The 18759-nt window shown below is 46.1% G+C and overlaps 2 protein-coding genes across 2 annotated transcripts in view; both read left to right on the plus strand.

Annotated features, from left to right (window-relative positions):
- Window positions 1-11678, plus strand: part of LOC121567698 (calsyntenin-2) — a 405076-nt gene extending 393398 nt beyond the window's left edge. Inside the window, exons 16-17 of the mRNA XM_041877918.2 lie at window positions 7752-7936; window positions 10275-11678. Coding sequence (XP_041733852.1) covers window positions 7752-7936; window positions 10275-10472 — 383 coding nt within the window. The 3' untranslated portion in view covers window positions 10473-11678. The remainder of the gene's footprint in view (window positions 1-7751; window positions 7937-10274) is intronic.
- A 4050-nt stretch (window positions 11679-15728) lies between these two features.
- On the plus strand, window positions 15729-18658 carry LOC121568105 (tripartite motif-containing protein 42-like). The gene is made up of 5 exons (XM_045220938.1): window positions 15729-15809; window positions 16175-16859; window positions 17217-17956; window positions 18069-18293; window positions 18410-18658. Exons 1-5 carry the CDS (start codon window positions 15729-15731, stop codon window positions 18464-18466), a joined length of 1788 nt encoding a protein of 595 aa, XP_045076873.1. The 3' UTR covers window positions 18467-18658.
- Window positions 18659-18759: the final 101 nt, after the last annotated feature.

The raw sequence follows: 18759 nt of genomic DNA on the forward strand, positions 1-18759 counted from the left end.
TAGTATACATCTAATCTAATTTTTTATTGTCCTATCATGATGGAAAGATCCCTAACCCTATATCCTGGACACCCACCTGAGTGACCCATACACCAAAGAGAAGTTCCCATCTCTTTTATGGACCTGCTGTGAGTATGCAGCCTAAACAGAGAAATAAATGCGATCAGAGACCTACTTGAGCAGCACCGCCCCCTCAAGATTCTGAGCCTGCCTGACAGGGTTGGTCCTACAAAGCCAGCGCCCCCTGATGGGAGAGCATTATATACAAGGAAATTCTCAAAGCTGCTAATGAGAACCTTGACGACCTTTTACCTAGCCGGTGGGGATTCCGGTGGGGTACCCCCACCCAGGTAGTGGCAGTGCTGGCAACCCTGGCTGCAGTAACCCATGGGGATGGGGTCACACTCGGACAATCAGAGAGGGGGTTTATCATTGTGGCCCAGGTGGCACAAAATAATCAAAGGTCTGACTGCACGGAAATGCTTGGGAAAAATGGTTACAACAGGGGATCAGAGTGTTTGTGTCTCAGGTGAAGAGGGTGGATCTGATCTCCATCACCTAGGACTTGACATAGATTAAGTAGATTAATCAAATCTGACATTGTTGTCAATTTCTGCTCAATCTTGCATGCTTTCTCAATCAGCTGTAACTGTATGTGCACTCGTAAATCAGGTCCTTTCTTGAGTTGGGCTCTGGGATATAACAGCCGTTGAGTATCTGATTTGATGGTGGATTGTGGAGGAGGGGGGTTGAGTGTGTTGGAGGATGTGAGTATGTGCGTGTGTGTTTGTCCGGCATTTGTTGTGGGGGGGTGGGGAAGGACCACGGTAATTATTTGCTAGGATAATAATTTCTTGTCAATAAATTAAATGTTAAACAATGGCAATCCGGGTTATATGTTAAAATTCTACGTATGAACTGCCGACATTATTACACATATTAATTGATAATGATGGAAAATAGGATATGCATTATTTTTTTTAATAGGGATCCGGAGGGACGTGGGTGGGATGCCGATCACTGGGATGACGGCTCAACTTGGGATGGGGAGGGGCTTTAACGGGGGAATTAGTGGAGAACAATTGAAGGGTTACTCAGTAGCAATGCAAACCTTTTTTGATATACTAAGAGGACCGTTATTAGCATGTTATAATCACTCCTATGTAAATGGTAGATTATCTGACACTCAAGAAGAAGGTCTGATCTCATTATTACTGAAACAGGATACAAGTGGAAAATATAAAGATCCAGTCCATTAAAAAAATTGGAGGCCCCTTAAACTTCAGTGTTGTGATGCAAAAATGCTAGCAAAATGTATAGCGCATAGAATTAAAAAGGTATTGTCGGATATTATTCATTCTAATCAGACAGGTTTTTTACATGGAAGATACATTGGAGATAATATAAGGCAAGTATTGGAAACAATAGAACACTATGGAAAATATGGGAAACCAGGCCTGCTATTCATAGCAGACTTCGAAAAAGGCATTTGATAAAGTACGACTGGGATTTATATATAAATGCCTGGAGCATTTCAATTTTGGAGAATCTCTTATAAAAAGGGTCAAAATCATGTATAGTAACCCTAGGTGTAAAATAGTAAATAATGGCTATTTCTCAGAAAGTTTTAAACTGTCAAGAGGCGTGAAACAAGGTTGTCCACTATCGGCATATCTATTTATTGTGGCCATCGAGATGTTAGCTATTAAAATCAGATCCAATAATAATATCAGAGGATTAGAAATCCAGGGCTTAAAAACAAAGGTGTCATTGTACGCTGATGATTCATGTTTTCTTTTAAATCCACAACTAGAATCCCTCCACAGCCTCATAGAGGATCTAGATACATTTTCCAATCTCTCTGGATTACAACCAAATTATGACAAATGTACTATATTACGTATTGGATCACTAAAAAATCAATTTTAAAATGGTCTGATGGTGATGTGGATATACTCGGAATACATATCCCAAAGGAAATAAATGATCGCATTTCAATACATTTTAATAGAAAGTTAGCAAAAATAGATAAGATCTTGCTACCATGGAAAGGTAAATACCTGTCAATTTGTGGAAAAATCACCCTGATTAACTCTTTAGTATTATCCCAGTTTACCTATTTGCTTATGGTCTTGCCTACGCCTAGCGAACAGTTTTTTTTTAAATTATATGAGAAAAATATATTCAATTTTATTGAAAATTCTTGCTACCAATAGAATGTTATTTATATGGGGGATACAATCTTCCCAGCTGTCACGATCGTTGACACATGATGAAGCAGACCAAGGCGCAGCGTTGAAGGTGAACATATTATTTATTTAGAATGATCACACGATCAAAACAACAACGATAACGTGACGTCTACGGTATAACACAAACCAAATCAGAACAAGAAACCACAAATAATGAATGCCTAACGGCTACCTAAGTATGACTCCCAATCAGAGACAACGAGCTACAGCCGTCTCTGATTGGGAGCCACCCTGGCCAACATAGATATACAACAACTAGAACATAAACAAATGAAAACTCACACCCTGGCTCAACATACTAGAGTCCCCAGAGCCAGGGCGTGACACCAGCTCTGCAGATTTTGCTGTGAAGAGACAGAATCATTAGATCATTTGTTTTGGTTCTGTCCATTTGTAGCTTGTTTTTGGACACAGGTCCAGGAATGGCTAAAGGATTGCAATATTTACTTGGAGCTAACCTTGCAGATGGCATTACTGGGTGATCTGAAAAGTCATAGTCAATCGATCAATAATATAATAATACTTTTAGCAAAAATGTTTATTTTTAATTCACAATCTGTAGAAGCAATGAGAATAGAAAGGTTCAGAACTTTTGTAAAACATCACAGTACAGTTGAAATATATATGGCAAATAGAAATCCTACATGGATGGTGTTAAGAAATAGATGGGAGGTGTTGAATGGAGTTGAAGGATGGGACTAATAACAAATAACAACAAATAATAACATGATAACTAATAATGTAAGCATACTGTGTCCATAATAAGTATATAGGTTGTATGTTGGGAGCTTTTGGGAAAGAGCACAGTTAGAAAGATATGGCATATAGAAGCAAACCGGATGGACATCATGAAAATGATCGGAGAGGTTGAGAGTAGAAGAAGTTCAGGAGCAAAAACAAATAAAATAGAATTATTGTAAAATTGACTGTGTCCATAAAATGTAGATAGTAAGTATAAGCTGGAAGTAGAGGCCTAAGCATTGTTGTTCACTAATTTACCCCAAGTAGGGAAAGGATGGCGGGGTTGAAAAGTAATAAAGGGGAGTATATATATAAAAAACATGGGGGATTGGAAGTGATGCAGACAATTACATTGATGGAAGTTACAATCTATCTGCAATATTAAGCTGATCAACCATCCCCCCCCCAAAAAAAAAAAAATGTCTGTTTATTTATTTTCCCTATTGTACTTTAACTATTTGCACATAAGATGACATTTGAAATGTCTTTATTCTTTTGGAACGTTTGTGAGTGTAATGTTTACTGTTAATTTTTGTTGTTTATTTCACTTTTGTTTATTAACTACTTCACTTGCTTTGGCAATGTTAACATATGTTTCCCGTGCCAATAAAGCCCTTAAGTTGAATTGAATTGAAAATTGATAGAGAGAGAGAGAGAGAGAGAGAGAGAGAGAGAGAGAGAGATTTTCCGATGGTGTCTTTAACGAGGTGAATAATGTAGATTGTTCTGGTAGGAGAACGTACAGACCCTCTAGTAATTTTCTGTGTAGTTTGTTCTGGTAGGAGACCATTGTCAGGAGTGCTGTATGTGGAAGGTGCGGGAATCAGGCGCAGGACACAGAAGCTTCGTTCAACAGTCTTTAGTGAATCAATACGAGCAAAAGTGCCCGGAGACGAGCGATACGCACAGAGGCGTAAATGAACAGGAAAAATACTAACGCGCACAACAAGTGCGAAAACCTCTCCAAAACCAAGGAGGGAAAACCAATACAGACACGAAGACAGGAAGCTCAATAACACACAACACAAGACTAACAAAACGAGAACTTATAGGACACATAATCAACGCTAACTAACCACAGGTGTACCACAATCAGACAAAAGCAAACGAACATAGAAACATACAACGGTGGTAGCTAGTATTCCGGGGACGACGACCGCCGAAACCTGCCCGAGCAAGGAGGAGGAGCAGCCTCGGCAGATTCCGTGACAGTACCCCCCCCCTTGACGCGCGGCTCCAGCCGTGCGCCGACCCCGGCCTCGGGGACGACCAGGAGGACGCGGTGCAGGGCGCGTAGGGTGACTACGGTGGAACTCAGTCAGGAGAGACGGGTCTAGGATGTCCCTCCTCGGCACCCAGCACCGCTCCTACGGGCCGTACCCCTCCCACTCCACAAGATATTGGAGACCCACCATCCGACGTCTCGAATCCAAGATGGACCGAACTGTGTTCGATGTCCAATGGGGGCGGAGGAGTCTCCGCTATCTCACCTTCCTGGAGTGGACCAGCTACCACCGGCCTGAGAAGAGACACATGGAACGAGGGGTTAATATTCTTATACTCAATAGGGAGTAGTAACCTGTAACACACCTCGTTCAATCTCCTCAGGACTTTAAAGGGCCCTACAAACCGCCGACCCAGCTTCTGGCAGGGCAGGCGGAGGGTTAGGTTTCTGGTCGAGAGCCAGACTCGATCTCCAGGTGCGTACACCGGCCCCTCACTGCGGTGGAGATCGGCGCTCGCTTTCTGTCGACGGATGGCCCGCTGCAGATGGACGTGTGCAGCGTTCCACGTCTCCTCCGAGCGCCCTACCCACTCATCCACCGCAGGGGCCTCGATCTGGCTCTGATGCCACGGTGCCAGAACCGGCTGGTAACCTAACACACATTGGAAAGGGGTTAGGTTGGTGGAGGAGTGGCGAAGAGAATTCTGGGCCATCTCTGCCCAGGGAATATACCTCGCCCACTCCTCCGGCCGGCCCTGGCAATACGACCTCAGAAACCTACCCACATCCTGGTTCACACGTTCTACCTGCCCATTACTCTCCGGGTGGTACCCCGAGGTAAGGCTCACCGAGACCCCCAGGCGCTCCATGAACGCTCTCCAGACTCGGGAGGTGAACTGGGGACCTCGATCAGACACTATATCCTCGGGTACCCCGTAATGCCGGAAGACGTGGGTGAGTAGTGCCTCAGCGGTCTGCAAGGCAGTGGGAAGACCTGGCATTGGGAGAAGACGACAGGCTTTAGAGAACCGATCCACAACGACCAGTATGGTGGTATTCCCCTGAGAGGGGGGAAGGTCTGTAACAAAGTCCACCGAGAGGTGAGACCAGGGTCATTGTGGAACGGGCAGGGGTTGTAACTTACCCCTGGGCAGATGTCTGGGCGCCTTACATTGGGCGCACACCGAACAGGAGGAGACATAAACCCTCACATCCCTGGCTAACGTTGGCCACCAGTACTTAGCGCTAAGGCAGTGCACAGTCCGGCCAATACCTGGATGTCCAGAGGAGGGTGACGTGTGAGCCCAATAAATAAGTCGATCCCCAACCTCGAGCGGAACGTACGTCCGACCCACCGGACACTGTGGAGGGCTAGGGTCGATGCACAACGCCCGCTCGATTTCAGCATCGACCTCCCACACTACCGGTGCCACTAGACAAGACTCCGGCAGTATGGAAGTGGGCTCAACGGACCTCTCCTCTGTGTCATACCGCCGGGACAGGGCGTCTGCCTTACCGTTCTGGGACCCAGGGATGTACGTGATTTTAAATACAAACCGGGTTAGAAACATGTTCCACCGAGCCTGGCGAGGGTTCAGTCTCCTAGCTGCCCGAATGTACTCCAGGTTACGGTGGTCAGTCAAAATGAGAAAAGGGTGTTGAGCCCCCTCAAGCCAATGTCTCCACACCTTTAGGGCTTGAACCACGGCTAACAGCTCCCTGTCTCCTACGTCATAATTACGCTCCGCCGGGCTGAGCTTTTTAGAGTAGAAAGCACAGGGGCGGAGTTTAGGTGGCGTGCCGGACCGTTGTGATAGCACGGCCCCTATACCGGCCTCAGACGCGTCCACCTCTACCTGAAATGGTAAGGCGGGATCCGGATGTGCAAGCACTGGAGCCGAGGTATCCAGGGCCTTCAGTCTCCCAAATTCCCTGTCCGCCTCCGCTGACCACTGCAATCGCACCGGACCCCCCTTCAGAAGAGACGTTATGGGAGCTGCCACCTGTCCAAAACCCCGGATAAACCTCCGGTAGTAATTCGCAAAACCCAAGAACTGCTGCACCTCTTTCACGGTGGTTGGGGTTTGCCAATTACGCACGGCTGACACCCGGTCAACCTCCATCTTCCCCCCTGACGCGGATAACTGATAACCCAGAAAGGAGACCGACTCCTGGAAAAACAGAAATGTCTCTGCCTTGACATACAGGTCGTGCTCCAACAGCCTACCCAACACACGACGCACCAGGGCTACATGCTCGTCTCGGGTAGGCGAGTAAACCAGGATGTCATCTATGTACACGACCACACCCTGCCCCTGCATGTCCCTGAAAATCTCATCCACGAAGGATTGGAAGACTGAAGGAGCATTCATCAACCCGTATGGCATGACGAGATACTCGTAATGACCCGAGGTGGTACTAAATGCCGTTTTCCATTCATCGCCCTCCCTAATGCGCACCAAGTTATATGCGCTCCTGAGATCCAGTTTCGTGAAGAAACGGGCTCCGTGCAAAGACTCATAGTCGCAATCAGAGGGAGTGGATAACTGTACTTCACAGTGATCTGATTGAGACTACGGTAATCTATGCACGGGCGCAACCCTCCATCCCTTTTCTTCACAAAAAAGAAGCTCGAGAACGCAGAAGAAGTGGAGGGCCGTATGTATCCTTGTCTTAGAGATTTGGCTATGTAAGTTTCCATAGCCCTCTTCTCCTCTTGGGACAGAGGATACACATGGCTCCGCGGAAGCGCTGCTCCTGCCTGGAGGTCTATCGCACAATCCCCCTGTCTATGAGGAGGCAAACGCGTCGCCCTCGATTTACTAAACACAAGTGCCAAATCCTCATACTCAGCGGGAATGCGCAGTGAGGACACCTGGTTTGGACTCTCCACCGAGGTCGCCCCCACGGAAACACCCAAACATCTCCTCTCACACTGGGCAGACCACTCCTTAAGAGCCCTCTCTTGCCACGAAATAGAAGGATCATGGGTACTCAACCAGGGAATTCCCAGCACCACCGGATACGCACAGACCCTCTAGTAACATTCTGTGTGCATTCATGTATATATACTGGGGGGCCTTTTACATGAGAGAGATCAAAGGCTATGGATTGGTGTTTAGAAGATGATCTCTCTCCTCTCTTTTCTTTCTACTCCCCCCCCCCCTCTATCTGTAATAAGGAAGTAGACTGAATCAAATGACCAATTAAAAAAGCAATCTGTAGCTAGGTGAACACACACACTTATAATATCTTCTCTGAAGGGGAGAGAGAGGAGGCAGGGTGTTGATCTTATTTTGAGAGTATCAAGGACCTTCTGTGTGTGTGTGTGTGTGTGTTTGTGTGTGTGTGTGTGTGTGTGTGTGTGTGTGTGTGTGTGTGTGTGTGTGTGGTAATGCACTCGTTATGTGTGTGTGCATACTGTACATCTGAGATGTTTTGGTTGTGTGCATAACCAAATATTTGGTATGCGTGTGGGTGCACCATGTTACTTAACATACAGTATATTAACATTACCTTTCCTCTCCCCCCAGGAGTCCCCAGTGCTGCCACAGTGGTGATAGTGATCTGTATCGCCGCCCTGGTGGTGGTGGTTGTGCTAGGCATCTACCGTATTCACCTGACACACCAACAGGAGGGTAGGAGCTCAGACACAACCAAGGAGAGAGAGCTGGACTGGGACGACTCAGCGCTCAATATCACAGTCAATCCTATGGAGGTAAGGGGAAGGGGGGGGACTGAACAGAACAGTGGGGGAGAGGCGAGGGAGCAATAAAGGAAAGAAGGTGTGTTGTAGGGACCAGATGTTGGAACAGCCTTAAGTGCAGTAAGGATCAGGGGCAAAATACTGTCCAGTTTATTAACAGTGAAAGGTGGTTCCAGGTGAATTACAAAATCGTATGAATAGTTACATAATCTACAAAGATATTTACTAAATAAACAGACTCTTGAAATAAAGGTTTGAATAGAAATCAAAAACCTAAGTCTCAAGCAGGCCTACCCTGCCAACCCAACTCTAGCAGGTTGGGGTATACCAGGCTATGGACAGCCTCCCACATAGCTCACATACCAGAGCTAGAACATCACTCCAGCTCACAGGTAAAACAGGTACCTTTATACCAATGGCCCCTCCCTATGGACCATACCATTAACCATGGAGCTATTTACTCATTAAATCATGTAACAGGCATTAAATCATGTAACAGGCATTAAATCACATACACTACCGTTCAAAGGCTTGGGTTCACTTAGAAAGTTCCTTGTTTTCCATGAAAACATACATGAAATGAGTTTGAATAGGAAATATAGCTAAATGCATAGGAAATGTAGTCATTGACAAGGTTAGAAATAAAGATTTTTAATGGAAATAATAATTGTGTCCTTCAAACTTAGCTTTCGTCAAAGAATCCTCCATTTGTAGCAATTACAGCCTTGCAGGCCTTTGGCATTCTAGTTGTCAATTTGTTGAGGTAATCTGAAGAGATTTCACCTGATGTTACCTGAAGCACCTCCCACAAGTTGGATTGGCTTGATGGGCACTTCTTACGGTCAAGCTGTACTCACAACAGCTCAATAGGGTTGAGATCCGGTGACTGTGCTGGCCACTCCATTATAGACAGAATACCAGCTGACTGCTTCTTCCCTAAATAGTTATTGCATAGTTTGGAGCTGTGCTTTGGGTCATTGTTCTGTTGTAGGAGGAAATTGGCTCCAATCAAGCGCCATCCACAAGGAATGGCATGGCATTGCAAAATGGAGTGATAGCCTTCCTTCTTCAAGATCCCTTTTACCCTGTACAAATCTCCCACTTTACCACCACCAAAGCACCCCCAGACCATCACATTGCCTCCACCATGCTTGACAGATGGCATCGAGCACTCCTCCAGCATCTTTTCATTTGGTCTGCGTCTCACAAATGTTCTTCTTTGTGATCCAAACACCTCAAACTTCGATTAGTCTGTCCATAACACTTTTTTTCCAATCTTCCTCTGTCCAGTGTCTGTGTTCTTTTGCCCATATTAATCTTTTATTTTTATTGGCCAGTCTGAGATATGGCTTTTTCTTTGCAACTCTGCCTAGAAGGTCAGCATCCCAGAGTCGCCTCTTCACTGTTGACGTTGAGACCGGTGTTTTGCGGGTACTATTTAATGAAGCTGCCGGTTGAGGACCTGTGAGGCGTCTGTTTCTCAAACTAGACACTCTAATGTATTTGTCCTCTTGCTCAGTTGTGCACCGGGGCCTCCCACTCCTCTTTCTATTCTGGTTAGAGCCAGTTTGCGCTGTTCTGTGAAGGGAGTAGTACACAGCGTTGTACGAGATCTTCAGTTTCTTGGCAATTTCTCGCATGGAAAAGCCTTCATTTCTCAGAACAAGAATAGACTGATGGTTGCTGTCGAGTTTCAGAAGAAAGTTATTTGTTTCTGGCCATTTTGAGCCTGTAATCGAACCCACAATTGCCGTGCCATTGGAACACAGGACTGATGGTTGCTGATAATGGGCCTCTGTACGCCTATGTAGATATTCCATTAAAAATCAGCCGTTTCCAGCTACAATAGCCATTTACAACATTATCAATGTCTACACTGTATTCCTGAACATCGCATCCACTTGGAGGATTGCAAAAGGGTAATTACTGCATTTTAAAATATGAAACCGAAATGCGTCACAATGCAACTTGACCAAACATTTCCTTGACACATTATTATTCTTACGCACAGTAAATATTCATGATACTGGCAAAAGAGGAAAAGAACAACAGTATATACCTTTAGGATAAATGAATTACTAGATATGGGGAAACATGAACGCGCTAAACAATTGAAGGGGAATTCAATAATTAGTGACGAGAGCTACTGAGTCAGCTTGGTCACAGTGAGAAAAGAGAGAATGGACTGAAATAGAGCGTAACGGAAGATAGAGGACAGAGGGAGGAATGGCAGGGAAGAGGAGAGAAAGGGAGAAATGGGAGATAGTGAAACAGAGTAGGATACACAAGGGCCACAGTAATCAGCTCCAGAACCTGTCACACACCTGTTGCCTCTCTGTGCCCTATGCAGAGCTTCCAGGAGCCCCAGGGAGCTGAGGAAGAGGCCAGTGAGGAGGATGAGGAGGAGGAAGATGAAGAGGAAGACGATGACATCACCAGCGCTGAGTCAGACGACAGCGAGGAGGAGGAGGTCCCAGGAGCTCCCAGTGTACAACAGGGCAGCAAGAGGGGCCAGCTGGACTGGGACAACGCTACATTAACCTACTGAATACAATCACACATACACACTGACACACACACAAACACTAATGTACATACACACACGCTGAGGCATCAACATACACACTACCATAAAATCAATTGTTTAATCATGAGAGACTACCTGAGATTTCTTTCAATTGAGTTAACATCTCCCCCTACTGGTGAAAATGGAGATGGGGCTGAGAATAGAATGAGCACTAAAGTGATAACACACACGCCAAACACACACACACACACTCACTCACTCACTCACTCACATACACACACACACTCACACACACTCACTCACATACACACACACACTCACACACACTCACTCACATACACACGAACAACGCCAGCCTGTACTCCATTTAAAAAGACTCCTTTCCTTAATGTCAAACCATCTGGTGTTAACTAAAGGCTTAGGCTACCCTGTGGTACTCCAATGCAGTAATACGATCCTGTGGTCCTGAGTACCCCAGACCTCAAACCCTAGTCCACAAGCTGACAGCTTACCTACTGTTTTATACTGAGACTGTGAAAAAAATCAAAATAAATGTTCAAATACTGTATACAACTGAAATTGTTTTCCACCTATTTTTCCAGGGTCTAAAATCTTGTCTGAGAAACTGTGGTCCTATAGGTCGCTGTGATCCTTTGTAATGGTTTCTTTCCCATAGGCCCATAGTGGTACAGTCCACTGTGCTAGAGTTAGTGTGGTACAGTGGGATAGTGAAAATGTTACAGTCCAATATAGGGGAACTCCTTCAAACCTTACCTTGGTATCTGTGTACAGTATATCATACCTTCTGTCCATTGCATCGAATGAAAATGTAAGTCAAAATAAGACAAAAATATTATTGCAGTATTTTAATACCTGAAAAATATTTTGGGGTTTATTGCAATGGAATATATTTTATTTAGCACTGCTAATTTAAGCCTGGATGAGGTGTCCAGGTGATTTTAAAGAGATATGTCGTAACCCAACGGCACTAAATGATCTTTATTTGTTTTTTGATTGATGTGCTGTTGGAGATGTTGTACTTACCTGAGGCATAGTCATGCAGGTGCAATATTACAGAATGTTCAGATAGAAAGGTATTGCATGGAACAGACACGTTTCTCTGTCATGCAAAACAATAACCATGTCAGCTCTATGCATTTAAATTCTATCTTCAATATTCTGTATATACATTGCACCCAACTGAATAAACACCCAGGTGAAAGATGACTTTTTCTGTTCTGTTTTTTGGACACACTACGAGAGAGGAGGAACCTTGTACATTTTTATATGTTCCTCTTACCTGTAAATACTGATTAGAGTAGGTGACCCCGCCCTGAACCTAGTTAAGCCCCTCCCTCTGTTAATCTGTATGTATGCACATAACCCCACCCATGTCAATTAAATCTTTACATATCACACCAAACCCCGCCCCTCTCTCTGTGTTTGTATCTCAATGTTCAGTTCATTCCGAATGGCTGTGCTTTCTGTCTCTGCTAAGACAGGCAAGTTAAACCAACTTAAGCCCAATTTAAACTGGCTAATGGGCATGTATAAGGCATTGTCTTCTATATTTCTGTAGTCAATACCAGCAACCCCCCTTCCCCCTATCTTACACAGTCTGCCTAATATAAAATGTGACTTTACCTGGCATGAACAGAAATTGAAAGTTTCTATTTTCTTCATTTGGGTATTTGACTTTGTGACCCTGCTTGATGTATTCCTTTCCAGGGATAGTCATTTGGTTCTAGCTGGGAGAACCCTGTCTTGAAGAGCCTGTGCATAGCTAGCTACATGTTCATGTAAAGTTTTCAACAGTTGTGTAGGGTTACACCTGTGCTTGTGACGTGAGACCCTGTCCCCAACCTCCACCATGTTACTTTCAGCTCCTGAACCCCTCTCACACCTGTACCCCTACCCCTTGGAACCTTTGCTGGACTTTGCATCAACCCTCCCCAATGTTCTCCCAACGTTTGTTTTAGAAGAAGAGGAGGAAGGTGAAAATAAATATGAACCTTGTAAAATGTGTAAAACCTTTTTTTAGTTTTTCTTGACGTTTTCTTTGGACTGTTTTTCTTAGTTTCCTTTGGATGGTCACTACAGCACTTTCTGTAAATTGACCAATAGAGTTGTTTTAGAAAACAGAAAACAACTAGGCCTATAGAATGTGGGAATTAAAATGGGGTGGGAAATACTCATTAGAATCTGTGTCTCTCTTTCATTTTGCAGTCACAGATCAATTTGTTCAATACAGAAAACAACTAGGGGGAATTAAAATGGGGTGGGAAATACTCAGCAGCGGGGTCACTAGTTAGTCATATAGTTAAGACTATGGACATTTCAGGCAATGGCATTTCAAAGCTATGAAAGGTATTAGGCCTATCTAACCGTTTAAACTGAGGGCAATACTCAACACAGCATCTTCATAGCCCGCAGAGGAATTACCTGCAACTTCTGATTTGAAAGTTCAAATTTTATCCAATGTCTCCATCTAGTGGATATTTCTAGTGGTGTGTTGATTGGTGGTGTTTTATCAACTTTTTCCTCACTGAGGAAATAGGCTATAGCCAGGGGTGCACATCACTTTTTCAGTGAGTTACTCAGGTGAGTACCAGCAGATGGTGTCTGGTACTCATCCCATATGTAGCGTGGTCTTAATAAGTGCAGTCTTCCTCACTGTCCTCCTCAGTGCCGCCACCACTGTCCTCTTCAGTGTCGCCCCCACTGTCCTCTGCTTCAGCTTCCTGCATGGTAGATGATGAAGATGCTGCAGATGCACCTCCCTGTCCTTGGTTGAGCCTCCGATTAGCTGTCTAGCAGCAGGCTTTGGGTCAAATGTCTCTGTGGTCTGCTTTGACAGGTGAATGTGCATCAGGGCTGAGAGACGAGCATGTGACAGACGAGATCTGTACTTGGTTTTTATTATGTTGAGATGTGAGAATCCCCTCTCCCAAGCTGCACTGCTTAAAGGCAGTGTAAGAGACAGCTTAACCACCTTGTTGATTTTGGAGTAAGCATCTGGGTTACTTGTATTTACTATTTGGACCAAGTCATACACAGAAGAGGCTCCCAAACGTTTTCCTGCCTGCTTTAAGCGCATCCATTCTGTCACAGTGGTATCTTTGTCAAGTTGCAAGGTGGCCTCATATTTCTTGAGAATGCTGCAAACTGTTGTGTTTCCAAAACTGTGGAGGTCTTGCATTTACTGAGGCCATGTTGAAGGATCAAATAGTAAGAAATGATCACATGACTTGAGGGAGTCATATCTGATTTCAAACTCTTCAATTAACCCCCCTGAGTAAGTGTGTCTTGTCTCTGTCAGCATCAGCATTGGAAACAGTGTGTGCCCTGTGGCTTTCACCATCAAGCAGAAGTGTGAACTGTCCAATGGCCACCATGAGTTCAATGGTCAGCTTTTCCTTCTGAAACCTAATGGATGTGGTCTTCAAAATTTTGCAAATGTCAAGCATGTTTGACAGAAAGCACTGAAAACGCTCTGTGCAGATATGCTGCAAGTCACTGTTATCACTCGTAACCAGTTGCATTTTAATGGCTGGCAATAGTCTTGATATTTTTAACAGTGTTCCATGCCTCCATGCAGACCATCTGATATTATGAAACTTACCCAGTTTCACAAAGGAGATCCCATTTTCTTCACATAGCTTATTCAGTGCAGCAGTTTTTTTTGCTCCACCTTTTTGTAAATAAAACTGCAGCAGCTTGACCACAGAGCGATTAAATGTCTCACAGTAAGGAACGTTGCGATCAGCTGATTTCGCGCAATTCTCCAGTGTGTGTGCGGTGCACAGAATGTGCACAAGGGAGTCTCCAACTACAGCAAGTTGCCAGAGTTTTGGCACAACGCCGTTGTAGATTGACAGCAGCCCCTCTGTGCACACAGCGACCAACTTTGTTGTCCAGTCATCCAAGCCTGTGTCCTGGAAAAGTCTCACAAGTCCGTCTGTTATGGCCTGCGCGGTTCGGTCAGCACCCAATTCAATCAGTCCAATAAAGTCAGAAGTAAACTCTCCGTTGCTGGACACAGACACAATGTAAATGATTTCCTGCTCAGTTTTTGTGATGTCCTCAGATCCATCAAAAAGCAGCCCCCAAAATTCAGCAGACTGCAACTTGGCTCGTAACTCCCGATGATGGTGTGAGCGATGCTCTGCATGATCCGTGTGCCCCCTTCACCTGAATGATATGCACCTCCGACATTTACTCCTAGCCGCTTCAGTAAAGGAACATCCTCAGAATAGGAAGACATGGGACGTGCGTGTTTAGCTTTATGGAAGGCGAGGAGATAAATATTAAACAGAGCTTGCCGCTGTTCTTCACTCCGCTTGTCTCGCCATCTGTCAAGTGGGCGACTGGACATTTCTTCTCGGCTAGCTTAGCAATGGCTTGCGCCACATTCGTGTGCTCCTTGCTCTTTTCATGTTTGTCAAATAAAGGATGGTTGAAATTCTTTGAGCCTTTATAAAATGCACCCGTTTTGTCTGCTAGATGTGGATTTGAGCGGCAAATCTTGCACCACATTTCAGTGCGCTCATCGTTAGCTTCAAGCCACTGCACATCTTGGAGCCACTTTTCCGAAAAAAGTATTTTCTTCGGCTCTGGCTCCAGTTGGCGTTTCTTTGTAGGTGGCGAAACGCCAAAGAAGCTGCTTAATGTCTGTTGCTTTTTGGACATCCCTGACAGTAGTTGACAAGCAACATGTCATGTGTAAGGTTAGATGAGAAGATCGGTCAAGTACGCAAAGGCGCGTAGTAACACAAGTGGCATTACGCTTTCTTGATTTTTGTCGCGCTTGCGTACCTGCGTACCAGTTATGTGCACCCCTGGCTATAGCGGACCTATTGTAGTGCTTGGAATTTCCTCGCATTACGACATGATTCGGCCGCCGCGGACGCTGCTATAATTACGTCATAGACCGCCGCAAGTTTACGTCATAGTAAAACAGCTTAGATATTCCCGCAAGATTCACATTTTGATCACACACATCAGACGTGCTGAAGAACGTAAGTGCCTCAGTAGCCGTCCATCTGCAATCCAATTAAAAATGCAAAATAATTAACCAGATTAGGCTAATTGTGTTAAAGTGTCAACATTGGGCAGTTAAATATAAATATCTCTATTAGAATTTGCAACCAGAATGGAGGCTAATAAATGAAATATAAAGTAGGCTAGCCTAATGAGTGACATCAAATAATGACTTTGTTTTCATTAGGATATCTCAGCGCATGAAATACAATTAGGAATCAGTTATCTAATACAGTTATGCCTGGTACTGATTCTGAATCTGGCTGTTGGCCGCGCTCGAGGTCTTCGAAGAACCGCTCCAACCCCAAAGCCAAACACGCGGGAAAGGAGATAGGGTATGAAGCCTGAAACTGATTTTTAAAAAGCCTAACAAGTGCTGAAGTAGTGCCAAATATGATTTTTATGTTTGCATGGACAGGAATAACAGTAGTAGTCATCTGAAAATGGCTGGCCTAGTTGTGGGGGGATGATATTGTAGTGTAACAGAGCATGGCGTTTGCAATGCCAGGGTTGTGGGTTCGATTCCCACCCGGGCCAGTATGAAAAAATTAATCAATGTATGCACTCACTAACTGTAAGTTGCTCTGGATAAGAGCCTCTGCTAAATGACTAAAATGTAATTTATGTAGGCTACATAGTATTTCTGACCCCTAAGCCTGCCTGTTACCCCTTCTAGCTCATAGGATGCCCAGACCAAAGCTGAGCTAGACCCGGTGACCCGCTCCCTGGCTCTCCACCTGTGCTGCCCAGCCTGTGACACCCTCCTCCTCCAGCCTGTGTCTCTGCCCTGTGGCCACTGCCTCTGCCAGCCCTGCCTGGAAGGTGTCCACAAGAAGCACTCCAGCACCAAGGCCTCTGATGCCCAGCAGCCCCAGCCCTGCTCCCAGTGCCCCCGCTGCCTGGTCCACTACTCCCTCCAGCCCGGCGGGGCCTGGACCTTCCCAGAGAACCTTCTTCTGGCCAACGTATCTGAGCAGCTCCTGGAGAGGTTGGAGGGCCTGAGGCGGGTGAAGCAGCCCAAAAACACCCGGGCCAAGGAGACAGCCCTGAGGGTGACCGCCTGCGAGATCTGCTCTAAGCAACGCGAGGCCCAGCGCTACTGCCGCACCTGCGGCCTCAACTACTGTGCCAAGTGCCTGAGAAAACTCCATGGCAACCGGGCATTCCAGGCCCATGTGTTGACGGAGCCCGTGGAGGGTGGGTGCCGCGATCCGTGCCCCACCCACCATGAACGCTCCCTGTCCCACTGTTGCCTAGACGACGGAGCTCTGGGGTGCCAGGGGTGCATGGAACAGGGGCACCGGGGACACGACGTGTCACCCATCCATGAGGCCCACGCCCGCAGGGAGCTGGAGCAGGCTGGGAAGGGTAAGGTCACGTCTACTACTCTATTGTTTCTGAGTCTTTATATCATTACAAGTTCCACTGAGGGCTGTTTTTGTTTGTATTCATTTTATGGATTTATGTTAATTTGAAGTCTTAATGTTGCTGCACCAACAGCGTTTGTTCAGTTAATTAGCTTTAATCTAGCAGAGTTAAGCTTTCACATCTAAAATACATTCTCCAAATCACATCTCTGTGAACCTCAGTAATGGCAGCCATTATGTCAAACAGATTACTCCATTGTGCAACAGAGTAAACTCAAAGTAAATTAATTTACAGTTAATACAGGAAGTTAAGTTTGTATCAGATATTTATTGCTGCACCCCTGTCACGTGGCTGTAGTGAAGTCTCAGTGTGAAGCCGACATGGTGTCCATGGATCAGTTGAGGGCCCGGACGGGCTCTGACGGCGCCGAGCTGAGACGCCGCGTGCGCGAGGGCTTCCTGTCTCTCCGTAATGTCCTGCTAGACCAGGAGGCGGCACTGCTCTCCCACCTGGACAACCTGACCTCCAGCACCCGCAGCAGAGCCAGGGACTTCCTCCAGACCTCTGCCCCACTCCTGGGCTCCCTGACTGGGCTGGAGGTGATCTCTGAGCAGGCCCTCCTGGAGCCCGACACAGTGGCCTTCCTGACCGGGGCTGTGGCGCTGACCCAGTGGCTGCAGAGGGTCAACAGGGACATCCACCGCCCTGCCCTGACTCTCCAGGAGGGGGAGCCCTTCAAGGGGGTGAAGATGGACTTTGATGCCCTCCTTAGAGACCTGCAGGGCCTGCTGGGGACCCACCTCCACTGGAAGAGCCCAGAAGTGGCTGCAGTGGTTTCCGTGGTGAACGGCGTGGAGGCAGCCGTTTTGGAGGGGTGCTGCGAGGTGGTGCCGGTGCCATCCTGCCCAGGGACCCCCTACCGCACCCGGGCCCTGGCGGACTCCCCCCGGAGCCCCCGGACCCCCAGGAGCCCCAGGAAGCTGGTGATGGAGGAACAGCTGTGCCTGCTGGCTGGGGACTGCAGCGATAAGGAGCGCCACCTGCTGCCCAGGCCCCCCATCATCTACCAGCACATCGTCAGTGGAGCCACTGTGGAGGTACAGTTGCACAGTAACTAGGGGCTTATTCAGAAATTAAACTTCAAATGTATTGTTTTATATCTATGTAAAGTTATCCAATATGATGATAACTCTCTATCTGTCTGTGTAGATCTTCTGGATGCTGCCCATGGGCGAGGAGGTGGAGACCTTTGACGTCCACTTCCAGGATGCTGTGATCGTGGGGATGGCTATGGAGGAGGGGAAGGGAGTGGTCCTGGTGGGGCTGAAGACCTGCAACCTGCAGACGGCCGGGCTCCGCCTAGACACACACTACCTGTTCCGGGCACGCTCTGTCAACAGCCACGGGGCCGGGGATTGGAGCTCCTCCTACAGGGTACGATACTTGACCAATGACATTCACTGACTGACTGTGAGCCCAATCCTATTTTTAGAAACAGGAGTATTACTGACAACTAACTTGAGTTGTGTTCATGTTGTCATTGTTCCCAGGTGAACACCGAGCGCCAGGGAGACGAGGCCAAGGCAGCCGTGACACAGGAAATCTAACTCTTACAACAGGAAATGAACATCCCACACATCAAATGTCATACTACATATGTCTACTTACAATCTGCCTTTTACACATACCACTTTACATTATCAAACAGAAACATACATTGCATAATAAAAATAAAGCAAGCCACATTGAAAACGTGAGTTATTCCATTTTGTCACCCATCACAATGCACACCTTAACTAATTCACCTGGATAACTAAAGGTTAAAACAAATTACATTGACAATGTAGCTCAGCTGGTAGAGCACAGCACTTGTAACGCCAAGGTAGTGGGTTCGATCCCT

This window comes from Coregonus clupeaformis, chromosome 6 (genome assembly GCF_020615455.1).
Source record: "Coregonus clupeaformis isolate EN_2021a chromosome 6, ASM2061545v1, whole genome shotgun sequence".
In the NCBI taxonomy this organism is placed as follows: Eukaryota; Metazoa; Chordata; class Actinopteri; order Salmoniformes; family Salmonidae; genus Coregonus; species Coregonus clupeaformis.

Coding starts and splice junctions, on each gene's coding strand:
- LOC121568105 (XM_045220938.1), top strand. CDS start 15,729: ATGCCTGGTACTGATTCTGAATCTGGCTGTTGGCCGCGCTCGAGGTCT. Junction 17,957..18,068: donor TCAGTGGAGCCACTGTGGAG/GTACAGTTGCAC, acceptor CTGTCTGTGTAG/ATCTTCTGGATGCTGCCCAT. Junction 18,294..18,409: donor ATTGGAGCTCCTCCTACAGG/GTACGATACTTG, acceptor CATTGTTCCCAG/GTGAACACCGAGCGCCAGGG.